Source organism: Manis pentadactyla, chromosome 8 (assembly GCF_030020395.1).
Source record: "Manis pentadactyla isolate mManPen7 chromosome 8, mManPen7.hap1, whole genome shotgun sequence".
Classification (NCBI taxonomy): domain Eukaryota; kingdom Metazoa; phylum Chordata; class Mammalia; order Pholidota; family Manidae; genus Manis; species Manis pentadactyla.
In genome coordinates this window covers 1,901,682-1,914,930 of record NC_080026.1, presented here as the reverse complement: position 1 = coordinate 1,914,930, position 13,249 = coordinate 1,901,682, and the positions used below count along the sequence as shown (strand labels likewise).

General features: G+C 47.2%; 1 protein-coding gene across 5 annotated transcripts in view; it reads right to left on the bottom strand.

The window, feature by feature from the left end:
- CNTNAP5 (contactin associated protein family member 5) overlaps positions 1-13,249 on the bottom strand; it is a 628,981-nt gene that overhangs the window by 26,275 nt on the left and 589,457 nt on the right. For all 5 annotated transcript variants that reach the window (XM_036884000.2, XM_036884003.2, XM_036884001.2 and 2 more), the window contains one exon: positions 10,348-10,435. In XM_036884000.2, the coding sequence (XP_036739895.2) occupies positions 10,348-10,435 (88 nt within the window). The remainder of the gene's footprint in view (positions 1-10,347; positions 10,436-13,249) is intronic.

Here is a 13,249-nt window from a genome sequence, read left to right as displayed (position 1 = left end):
TCCGGGTGGCTGTGCACACCGTGCGACCATGGCACCTCTGATGGCTACACTGAGTCTAGGCCCCTTAGTCTGTTCAACATCCCTGAGCTACACGAGGCTCACGGCGACTGACTGCTTCCAGTTCAGCACTGATCATCCCACGTCCCTGGACACTCCTGTTTCTGGCCAGGCAGAATGGCTGCCCACCCCGGCGTGCATTGTAGGGTCAGGAATACGAGCACAGGCGTCTCCCTCTCGACTGAAAACAGGGGCTCTGTCCTGTGATACACGGATCAAAAGGCCGCACTGTGAATGCAGATGCAGGCAGAGCACGGAGGCCTGTGCTGCCAGGGGAGCAACAGGCAACAGCCCACAAAAGCCCCACCTTCAGAGCCCGCGATCTTTCCCAGGGAAACAGCTTCACACCCTGGTGAGAAACACAAGCCCGGAACTGGGTAACTGGGTCCCAGGCGGCAGCGGACTGGCGGGGACATCAGCTCCGGGCCGACAACCGCTGGGCCTGCCCCACACGGCCCGCTCTGCGGCTCTTCCTGCCCCTGAGGACAGGGGCTCCGAATCCAGAAGCGGCCCAGCCGGCCTGGGCGCCGGCTTCAAGGAGGGGTGTGAACTGCGGTCATGGCAGGGGGCACCGCACGCTCGCAGACACGGGCTCAGGCCTGGCCGGGGCTGTCATTTCCGTCCGCAGTGCAGGCCGACGCGGCGGCCGTCTCCCCACGCCCCCGGCCTCCCTCGCAGCCCCCCTCACACGTCTACCCACCCGCCGTGAGGCACGCAGGCCTTCCCATTCCTACGGCATCACCTTCGCCGCTGGCCCCCATGCCCCCCCGGGCCAGGCTCATCCTTCCCTGCCTGCAGGAGAGGTACTGGCACGACCCCCACACGGTCTCTGTCGTTCCTCCTGCCTGTCACCCACAAGAGAGTCACACAGCAGCTCTGACCACGAGCGCCCTTCACCGGCTTCTCCCGTCCGACGATGACGTCTGCGCTCCCTCCCGAGCCCCGGAGGCCTGCAGAACACCCCCCCGCTGGCCTCCCCGTCCTCCTCGCACCCTCCGCTCCCTTGCGTGGAGGGGACCACCTGCAGGCGGCCCCTTCCTGTCCCTCTCCTGGCCTCCTACTCTGTCTGCTCCACACCGTTCCTCCTTCACAGAATGGACTCCACCCACCGAGACCGCCTGCGCTTCGCGCCCAGGGTGAGGGGGCCTCTTCCACGACGCCCGGGAATCATCCCAAATAGGAGTCCTAAGCCACCTGATCTGTGTGACACTTAACAAAATTACTCACGTTGTAATTATGAAATAAATGCCTTATCTCCATGGATACATGCTTTATCACTTTGGGAACAAGGCTCTCTACGCTTTGCCACTTTAAAATTGTCTCTGTTTCACTTAACATCTCGCCTTGAACATAATAGGTGCTCAAAAGTTACACATTCAGTGAATTATCCATGAATAAAGCTGGGAAGTTATTTTCCTAATTCCAAGCATTTACATAGTATTGTCTTTTAAGAGAGGCGTGGCCTATGAAGCTTATATTTTACAGAAACATTTTGGAAAAGGTCAAGAAATAAATGGGAGGATAAAGTGCCTGTGCACATTTTTGGTAGATTGGAACAGGCAGCAGTTCGTCTTAGGAGATGAACTCAAACCAGAAGAGCTCTAGGCAAAATGATTCACTTATTCATCCTCCCCGTGGTAAAGCAGGCACTGTGCTCTTGGCCAAGGAGAAGGACTATAAGCTGCAGGCATCAAGTCCTGACACTGATCACTGGCAATACCTTGTGGAAGTGAAATGGACAAATCCACGGATTCAGATCAAATCTCTCCTAGAATTGGGTATTTCATAATCACTCCTAAGTGGAAATGAACTTCATGCACTTTGACCCGTTTTAATACTCAATTTATTTGCATTAATGGCATCCTCCAAAATTAACCCCCAGCTGACTGAATGAGTCACCTGTGGTCACGTGACCCTCTTGGGGCTTTGGCTTCCTCTCCCTTCCCTGGGGAAGCTTCTAGAATCACAATCTGTGCTCAGTCCACTGTTCCTGTCAGCTGCCGTCCAATCAGGGGCTTCCACTCCCACCAGGCAGGGCCGAGGTGACTAAAAGGCCTTGACAGAGCTCAGTACTCTTCCCTTGGTCCCTCTTTCCTGCGTTACCTTGTCTGCACTGACATTTACAGCCCTCTGCCAGATCTCCAGGCAAAGGTACACAGATCAATAGCAGTGCCAATGACAGGAAAAGGGATATCAGCCAAGGAAAATCAATAGGCAGGGTGACTGTGCACACAGCTGCTGTTTCCAAATGCCGCTATCTGCCAGGTGCTTTACACACATGACCTCTTATCTTCATAACAAATCAATAACACAAGGCTTACTATTCCTTTGCAGACGAGGAAACCAGGGCTCAGAGCGGCGACTTTTGCAGTGACATATCTTGTAAGTGACCATTATAGGAGTTAAGCTCTGAACTTTGATTTCAAACGCATTCATTTTCTGCCTCACTGCCAGGCACCATTGCAAGAAAAGAAAAAACAGTGTAGAGGGAGCAGGTTGTCCTCATCCATGATCTAGCTACAGCTAACTGTATGACACCGAGTCCACTAACGTGTCATAGGATGGCCTTTCAGCTCCTACTGTGTTAATATTTAAACATCATACATTCTCTCTTTCAAGCAGCATTATCAACCGCAATGTATGCCTGCCACTAAGGCAGCAAGAATCAAAACCACACCTGAGACTCAGGGCCTGTCTCTGGGACCCCATGACGGCCCCAAGCTGAGAATGCGCGAGGGATGGAGGGGGCGCTTGACAGCTGTGAAAGTCATACTGCATCTTATGCTTTTCTGCTTAGTTGGTTCACTAAGTATCACGTGGTTACAGTCCATCAGAGCCCACTTCACTCCTGAGAATGTCATTTAAATAATGCCAAGTGGGTCTGGCCTGGTTTAACTCCTTTAAGATGACATCATCAGAAACTAAGACCTGGCTGGTCACCCAGCGTCAGGGTAGTGTGTCCAGGTCAGTCAGGGCTAGAGACGTGCTGTCAACCCAGTTCTGAGTCCAAAGCCTGATGCGTGATAAACACGATATTCCCGCCCCAGATTAAAGCCCGGCCCTACACTCCACTGTTAAGCCCACTGTGACTAAGGAGACAAGGCTTTAATTCAGGAGTTCTCAACAGAAAAAAAAAATGTACATTGTCTGGAAAATTTCATGTTACTCCATAAAAAACAAAATACATGAGGCCTGATTGGGATTGTGGAATCCAGACCCAGTGTCTGACTTTAAACGCCAGGCCTGCCCCTGGCTGGTGTTAGGGTCACTTATCCTCTGTGACTCAGTTTCCCCATCTATAAAATAGGACTAACAATAGTACTTAACTTCCTGGGTTGTTGTGAAAGAAAAGTGCGTTAACACAAGAGCTTAGACCTACCACAGAGCAGGACATTATTAATTAATACTACCTGTAATTGTTACACTTTTAATATGCTATAAGTATTATACTATTGTTAGTATTAGTATGATCAGTGAGGGAAACATAGCCTAAAGGAGATACTCCAAAACCTTGAAAACCTTTAATCCTCCTGACCTCACCCTGATAATCTTCCTTTGAAAGATGAAGAGCTTTAAGCAAGCAAGGCCTTTAAAACAGGGGCACTTTGTTCATTTGTCTTGTGCATCCATATGACCCAGTACATGGCCTGGTTCATAGTAATACTAAGTAATTTTTATATCATGGGAACTAATGTGAACTTTTTACTAATAGCAGTCATGCCACGTGGCTTCTGGCAGATGCCACGAAGAACCCTTTGCTACGACAGCCGGGCAAAGCTGTACAAAGAGCCTGGTCCTTGCCTGGAAGGTCGCCCCTCTTTGAAATAAGACTAGTAACAGCACCTTCCCCTGAGGAAAGTCTGTTTGGAAATAACTTATCAAAGATACTTTTGCTTCATTCATTTATTACCCACTAGTTTAGAGCAGGAAGTGACTATTTTGAATGAGCGACTCACAGCGAAGAAAAGCATGGAGTAGGTCTGGCTCAGTTCTGAAGTGATTCATTTAAAATACAAAATAAAGTTGCATTTTAAACCAGAAGATAACACACCTGTCTTTTGCAGGAGGAGAAACTAAACCACCTATTGAAATTCCCCATGGGGAGAAATGCAGTCCATTATTTTTAAAAGAAACAGTAACAAATCCCACATAACCAAGCTGCAGTGCAGTGTGGGTAACCTTCCACGCAGAGGGTACCACCGACCTGTGTGTGTAGGAGTGGGAGGATTACTGCTGCTTGACACTTCAGGATGCGGAAAAACATATTGTTCATTGCACGAGGTCAGATTCGTTTAGTTAATCTGAAATATTTTAATATTCAGAGAAACAGTATCATTAAGAAATTTTGGATATAATATGAAATAATTATTAGAATCTGAATCAGGAAGGGGCTGTGGTTTAGAGATCTTTTATTTACCGAAGGGCTAGGGATGTTAACAAAGTGAAACATGATTTAAGAAACCTGTGCATTCAAAATGAATAATTCTTTAAAGAAGCCTGTTGGGAAGCTGTAAACTTGTTCCAAAGATGATAACCTGCATTTCTTAAAGGAGCATCTCCCCACTATTATATTTTAACTGTCACAATACACTTGGATGGTGATGGTCACCAGCGCCCTGCAGTCCCACAGCTGCACACGATCCCCAGCCTGTCCCCATCGCCGCACCCCCTTCTCTCTCTCTGCTTGACAGAGGCAGTGGGTGCCACTGAGAGCGTGCCACGGTAGCCCTGAGTTACCACTGACTTCTCATCCTCTCCATCCATCCCCCTCTCTGTGAAAACACATTGGCTCCTTGGGAAACAGCACTGCCCTGTTCTCAGCTCGTTGATGCTGCGATGACAACCTTCACCGCCCTCCCATACCCCAACCCCCTGCCCCCAGAGCCACACCTCCATCCATATCCAGGCGTGGCCATTCAGTGTAGTCCAATGACTTGGACTTTGTCATCATCTGGGATTGTCACTTGATGCAAAGTGGTCCTTTGAGACTCAATCCAGGACTTTTCTGGAAATTTTAGAAACGAGGCCTTCTTTTGACCAGAGGTGCTGAAATGGTCATATTTAAGTATGGAGTTGTGGATTCTGCTTTTATTACTATGGAACTCCTGCCTGAGAATGAAGCCTGACAAAGACATAAGCAGAGGCAAAAGTGGAGGAGAAACAGGCAGACTGGCAAAGCCTGAATCTCGGTCGGACTCGAGCTCCTGAGCCCAGCTGTGCCTGAAGCAAAGCCTGCACCTGACCCTCCAATTTTACCAACTACTCTAGTCTCTGTTGTCACTGTTCAAGCTGGCTTGAGATTCCTGTGCCCGTGACAGGGCTCTAAGTGACAGGGGTCACACTATCATCTCCAGGACTCGCTGTCATTCAGGGCTGGTCGCAGCACGCAGTGGAGGACCTCTTTGACAGTCACCTTCCAGAGTTATAAAAACAATGATAAAATAACAACAGAAACAGTTCCTGGTGCCCCCACAATCTTCAGAAGTCTAAGTTAATATTAATTGTTTGGTAAATACCAACTAGTGTGCATATGGTGTCTTCTGGAATCCTTACACAGCTCTGTGGATTAAATGAATAGCTGTTGTCCTAATTTTAGCAATGAGGAGCTACAGACAGGTTAGATGGCTTCACCATCAGCACACAACAGTGATTCCAGGAGAGCCAAATGTGAATCAGCTTGCCTTTAAGAAGCTGAGCATCTTTCTCTCTGTAATGCTGCTTCTCAGTTTATTAACAACAGCACCGCATTTGAATCATAAGGAAGGCCCACTTGTGTCCAAAATCAAGAGGAAATCAGAGTACAGACTGCCAAATGAGTACTTGGAAGTACCCACCTCTCAAAGAGACTGTCATTTCCCCATTGTATGTCCATGGCTCCTTTATCAAATATTAATTGGTCATATATGTTTGGGTTAATGTCTGGGGTCTCTATTCTGTTCCACTGGTCTGTGGATATGCATAAATTCTGCTGAGGTTTCTAGACATGGCAGCCATCACTTATCTTCTACAAGATGCTTGAGAAATGATTTAGCTTGGAAACAATCAGGGTATTCATTCTGCAATGCTCTGTGTTGCTGAAGGCACAGTAGCCTTGAGATTCAAAACTGAAGGATTTGGGAGACCTAAGAACCTGTTCTATAGATGCAATCAGGACTCACTCCCTTTTAATAGGCCAAGAGCATATGCAAGCACTCACAGCAAGCTCTGCAACTTCCAGATTAGCTGGGCTTATGCGGGTTGAGGAGGAATTCTTCCAATTCTTTATTGTTTCTCAGGCCCTGTGAATTCTGCAGCTATGTGGGCAAACAGCCCTCAGAGCAGAAGAATAACGTCCCTGCCAGGTATGAGCTTTGGCCTATCAACCTGGCAAGCAGGCAGGGAATTAATAAATGCTGGCTGCATATGCAAATAATCTGGGAAACATTCTCTGAGTGCAAATCTCATTTTAATGTCTGTTCAAAATCTGGTAGCTTCAGCTTCAAAGCAATACCAATTCCTTTCAACCTAAAGTTTAACATGTCTCCATATTTCAGAAAGTAACTATGGACTCCTAAATATGCAGTACAGCAAGAAGGCCCCTCTCAGGAAGAAAACAGTAATAATTAGTATTACTCCTCCTTAATTCTTAGTTCCACCAAAAGCAGTTTTGTGTTTTAAATAGAATTTAATGATATATTCTGGTAAGTAAATTAGCAGAAACCAGAACCAGAAAAAATAAATTAAAAAGAAAAAAAAAATAGGCACAGTTTCTGTTAGAAGTTTCAAGGTTTTAGAGTTGCTAAGTCTCTCTGCATGTCCATGTTCCCGAGCCAGGGCCACCTTAGAGGAAGACTCAGAGACACACAGAGAAGCCACGTCACTAAATGGAAGGGATGCACAGAGAAGGTGAAACAGACACAGGGTGTCACTCGGGATCCAAGCGCCTTTCCTCACAGTGTCATCGTTTCAATCTTGTGTTTATTGGGTTTAATTCCGAAGATGGAAAGGCCACAGGAATGTCTTATAGCGACAGGAGTAATGGAGGGAAATTGTTTAAACAAGAGGATGTTTCTAGAGCTTCCACTGCACAATGTGGGTACTATTAATAAACAAACAAACAAAGCAACCAACCAACCCTGGCCTTTGTGACTCTTCAGCCCCTATTATGTTTCCTCCCAAGAATTTTTTGATTTGGTTGAAGTACGGGTTAAACAGTCAAGACACACTTGGGTAGTGTAGGACATATTATAGACTAGATACTCCAAACACCAACAAACATATTTTTAGCATCTTGTTGAGTTTCAGGAAACAAGAATCTTAAATGTTTTATGGTGGGGGTGCCTTCTGAGGGAAGGGATGATAAAGCCAAGGCCGTGGGACAGAAGCCACCATCAGGATCGCCCTGCAGAGTGGGGACCCCAGCCTCAAGTCCCTGCCTCGTGAACAAAGTGAACATGAGACTCTCACATTATGCCTTGGTCAAAGTGACCAGAAAGAGCTTCACCTGACAGCAAAGGGGATCAACATCAAACCCGTCCACCTCAGATGTGGTGCTGCATTGAAAAAAGGATCAAAAGTAATAATAAAATGACCTATTATGATATTAGTAATAACAACATTGCTGCTGAGACTTCAAGGACAGGCTTGCTCCCCTTTAGGCCTGGAGCTCAAATTTATACTCACTTTCTGCTCAGGAAAAAGCCAAAGGGAGGAACTAAAATGACATTAACTCTGCAGCACCTCCTGACACCTGGCAGAAGCAGACAGAAATCTTGCCTGGAGGAAAGCTCCCTAATTCAGGGTCATCAAGGTGTCTAAGAATTAAACTCAACCAAATATGAGCTCATCTGCACACGTGCATGCACAGGATGACAAAGCACCCTAGGGAACAGCTGCAGGACAGACAACAGGGTTAGATCCCTGCTGACTTCAGGTGCTGGGATTGATAGGGACAAAAGGTCTAGTGACCACTGATGGAATCTTAAAGGCATAAAAAATAAGAAACAAGAGCATATAAAAGGGAACAACAGACTATCTTAACAAGTATGTTTGAAAAAGTACAAAACATTTCTTTCAGAAATAAAAAGAAACCCAATAAAATTTCCAGGTTGCAGACAGTGAGAGAAAGAATAAAACGTATTATAAAGAGAGTAAGAGGCCTGAGGGTGGAGGTAGAAAATTTAAGATTCAGGTAGTACAGAGCTATCAGGATTGAATGGAGAGTAAGAATCATTCTTTGATATGCTGGGAATTCTTGAGAACTAATGGAAACATATAAACTCGATACACAGATACATAGGAACTAATAAATAGACACAGGAGACAGAAACATATCCAATAAAATATTTAAAAAGAAATTGACAAGCAGACACAAACCAAATAAAACTGTGAAACACTGAAATCAAAGAGATAACCCATAAAAGCATCTGGTGGCTGGAGGGGTGGGGGTGGTCAGAACACATTCGAAGGCAGTGCAGACCGACGACCAGCTCAACAGCAGCAGACAGAGGGTGGCATGCAGCCGGGCCTGGGAGGGTTTGCCTGGCTCGCCAGCAGCAGGGCAGCCCTAGAACTTCTGGCTTCCGTGCAAGCTCTGAGCTTGGCCGATTTCACACGACCACTGCGTCGCTGAACGCAGGCCTGGGCAGCGGTGTGCACCGTAGGCCCTTATGAGCCAGGGTGAGCTGGCTCCATCACCCGCCTGAAGGATTCTTTCAGGATCTGAGGGAAGGTCTCCTTCACATTGGCTTGTACATCTAGCAAAATTATCTCCCAAGAATAAAGAGGAAATAAAGACCTATTTCAGATAAAGGGCCCCTTACACAGAAGAAACGCAAAAGGACTTATCGCTAGAAGAACATCACACCTGATGGAAGGTATAGCAATGAGGCACATGTGAATTAGTGACCCTGTTGGTTAACTGAAAATAGCAGCGTCTACACAGAGTGGTTATTAGTGGCAGGCAGGATGGAATAAGAAACATAAAAGCCCATCTAGAAGGTGGTGGCCGTTGGTTGGCTCACGCCACTAAACTAGACGTCCCAACCTGACTGCAGTTAGGTTTCTGGGTGCACACTGGGCTCTGGGAATTAGAAACTGCTCCCGAATGTGAAAGGCTCTAGTGAGCCTGCAGCCTCCCACTGGCAGGCACGGCCCTGGCAACAGGGTGTGCCCTCTACCCGTGTTTCAGATTCCCCTGCTTCCGAGTCACCGTGCAGTCCTGGGGCCCTGCGCCCTCTGACCCCAGCCTAGCGTCCGTGCGGACCTTGACGGTGGGGGCTCCCGAATCATCAGCACTGGCGCCTGGGGAGTCATTGGAAACACTAACAATTACACACCACAAGTGTTGGCACTTTTCTGTGAGCAACTCACTTCCCCACGTGAAATCCATTCCTGCTTAAAACACCTCCAGGTGCTGTTTCCTGCGTGTACTGGGATTGAGAGCTCAGGGAGGGACAAGACGGAATCACAGGAAACGCTGAATAGTAAATAAGGAGGCAGAAACCCACCCAGCTGTCCAAGTAACCCAACAACGTAAGGGGTTTCACAGTCACCACTTCATAAAACAGAGATGCCGGATCGGATAATCTGTGCAAGATTCAGCAGCATGCTTTTCACGAGATCCTACATAAGGCTTAAAGAGACAGAAACATTGAAAGGAAAAATATGGGAAAAGGCAGACCTGGTAAATAATAACTAAGGCAAAACTAAATTAGCTGTGTTAATAACAGGCAAAATAGATTAGAGCACAGATATTAAAAAGTTAGAATATCACTTCGGTATAAAAAAAATCTTTCAATTCATCAAGAAGGTACAAGCATTTCAACCTAGCCTGCACCTGATAAATACCTTCATCATATATAAAATGAAAACTCATTGAACTTGCAGTTAGAAAAAAAAGAAAATCACCATTAGAGGAGGGGAAACTCCACAGTTGATCCTTTTTCAATTGTTGATGAATGAATGAAGGCATTAAGGATTTGAGCAATCCAGTAATTGGGTTTTTCAAATCCTAATGTCTATAAGTAAAAAGTAAGTAAATTTAAGAAAAAATAAATCAAGGAAGCCTTTGAAATTAATTAGAAAATATGTTAAAACTTATTTTCTTCATTTCTTGGTTAATGTACCTGACTCAAGCTTCTGTAATGTAGACGTAAATGCTGGTTCTCGACCCTGCCAGGCATGCGTCCCAGTGTCCCCTGCACCAGAACTCTTGGTTCTAGACCTTGGATGAGATGGGAGCAAGTGGCTCCAGAAATGTCTTTTATTCTAACATTGCCCACAGGAAAGGAACGGACTAGAGGGACACACCTGTGACTCTGCCCAAGGTGAGCGACCTGACAGCCCTGAAGTCGACCTCCGGGGAGAAGTTGTAACTGAGTCGTAGCTGCTGGTCCACCTGCAGGAAAACAGAAAACACAGAGTGTCAGCGGAGCCCCCAAAGCCCCCCACCTGGAAACAGCTGGGAAGTGCACGCAAGCAGGCCCCTCTCTGTGGTCCTCTCTCCAGGGAGATGGGAGATGGCTTGCTAATTTTCCCACAATGCACATTAAAAACCCTTTTCTTTCCTCTTGGTGAAATAAAGGCTTCACACAAGTCTTCTCCCTAGGAAATTCTGTACCGCTTTCGACGGTGTTTATCTCCCTACTGACATCTCACCAAACTCTTTGCCGGGAACAAGAAAACAAATGAAGCCTTCTCTGGAACTGCCCCCGAGGATGAGCATTAAATGGGAAGCAGACGCCGGCTCCCATCTTCCCATCTTCCCCTCCTCCCAGGCGTCCGCAGAGCCATCACTGGCCCCCCTGCCACAGCAATGCCCACCCTGACCTGGTCTCACTCAGGCGTGGCCCCGGGAGGCCGTTCCCGAGCGAGTATTTCGGTCCGAGCCTCAGGAGGACAGGCCACCTCACAGCTGCCACCCACCCAAGTGGCTGGCACCCTGCCTCTCAGCGGGAGTAAAAGCCACCCCCGGGGCTCCCCAGGCTTCCTTTCCAGGCCCTTCCTCCAGGGAGCACCCTTCTCCCGCCCACTGCTAGTGCCTGTGCCCTCTCTAGCCCCTCCTCTTCACTCCAAGGCCCAGTCCTCCCTCCGTGCCCACATTCTTCAATCCAGTCAAACCAGTTTCTTCCAGGCTCTACTCTGCATATTCATGCGAGGCTGTCCTTGGAAAGGATCCTCGTTATCACACAGTTTCACCTGGAAGGACAGGAGGCCAAGACCCCTTCGGCTGTGCGCCCAGCCCGGGCCCTGGGAGACACCCACTCTCCACGCCTCCCTCTGCACCTCCACAGACCGACCCTCCTCTGGAAACCCCAGCCTGGAGGGGCTTCCACTGGGGGACAAGTCCCTGGCCGTGACTGGTGGAGCGTAATCATACACTTTATGACTATTTCACTTATGAATAAATAAATCACTTACGCTTTAATTTGAATGTCTAGAAAACTCCTTCAACAGTTGTTTGAGTTTCTATGGCGTGCCTGGCCCTGTCCCATGGCCCCGGAGCCCCCGCCTCCAGGATGCCCCCAGACGGCTTGGGCAGGTCAGCTGGCCCTCTTCACTGCTCTCCCAGTCCTCTTTTCCTACCTCTAAAGTTGCATTTAAAATGCCTCAAAATGATGACGTGCTTTTCTCTCCCCCTGCCACAAAACTATTGTCTTTTTGAGAACATGGACATCTTACGAATATATGTTTTCTGTAGGGCCTACTATAGAAACTGGCAAAGTAACTCCTCTTGTAGGTTTGCCAAATGAATGCGTGCACGTCTTGCACAGAGTCCCTTCCTTTCTGTGACTGTGAAGGCATGGCCGTCGCATGCCCAGGGTGCCTCGGCTGCCCTGGAGGGTCCCACACCTGCAGGTATAACATAGGGTTTTGGGCCTTGGATCCCCGTGCACAGTCTGTTTAAGCCTCAGAGGAGACATGCTCTTAGAGGGCTATGGGCAGCTGGGGCATGGGCTCTGGCCTGACAGAGGCGCACCACTATTGGTTCAGGGGCTGGCTTGCCAATGAGGACATCTTAGCAAAGGCATAGAACAAAACAGAAAGAATATGGGGGTAGCATAAATATTTATTTTTAGGACTTCTGTATTTATGATATGGGCTACACAATCAATCAAGTATTCAGTGAGAGATTCATTTGGTTACTAGACTTAAGTTAGTTTTGTGGTTTAGTATTGTTTTTGTTTTCAATTACAGTGAGTGAGGTGCTCCAGGTGAAGCACCATAGTCCTTTAAACCTTCCGGATGTGTGAAGTTCGTAATCTGGCCTAGCCCATGCCCCAGCTGCCCATAGCCCTCTAAGAGCATGTCTGCTCTGAGCCTTAAACAGACTTTGCTGACCTCAGAATCTACGATTCCCACTCGTCTTGTCAAGTCAATAAATGAGATGGAAAAGAAGAAAACAGAACACAGCTGTTTTTTTTAATTTTTTTTAATTTTGGTATCACTAATCTACAATTACAGAAAGAACATTATGTTCACTAGGTTCCCCCCTTCACCAAGTCCCCCCCACATACCCCTTCACAGTCACTGTCCATCTATGTAGTAAGATGCTGTAAAATCACTACTTGTCTTCTCTGTGTTGCGCAGCCCTCCCTGTAGCCCCCCTACACTATACATGCTAATCGTAATGCCCCTTTTCTTTTTCCCTGCCCTTATCCCTTCCTTCCCACCCATCCTCCCCAGTCCCTTTCCCTTTGGTAACTGTTAGTCCATTCTCGGGTTCTGTGATTCTGCAGCTGTTTTGTTCCTTCAGTTTTCCTTTGTTCTTATACTCCACATATGAGTGAAATCATTTGGTACTTGTCCTTCTCCGCTTGGCTTATTTCACTGAGCATAATACCCTCTAGCTCCATCCATGTTGCTGCAAATGGTAGGATTTGTTTTCTTCTTATGGCTGAATAATATTCCATTGTGTATATGTACCACCTCTTCTTTATCCATTCATCTACTGATGGACACTTAGGTTGCTTCCAATTCTTGGCTATTGTAAACAGTGCAGCGATAAACATAGGGGTGCATCTGTCTTTTTCAAACTGGAGTGCTGCATTCTTAAGGTAAATTCCTAGAAGTGGGATTCCTGGGTCAAATGGTATTTCTATTTTGAGCTTTTTGAGGAACCTCCATACTGCTTTCCACAAAGGTTGAACTAGTTTACATTCCCACCAGCAGTGTAGGAGGGTTCCCCTTTCTCCACAACCTTGCCAACATT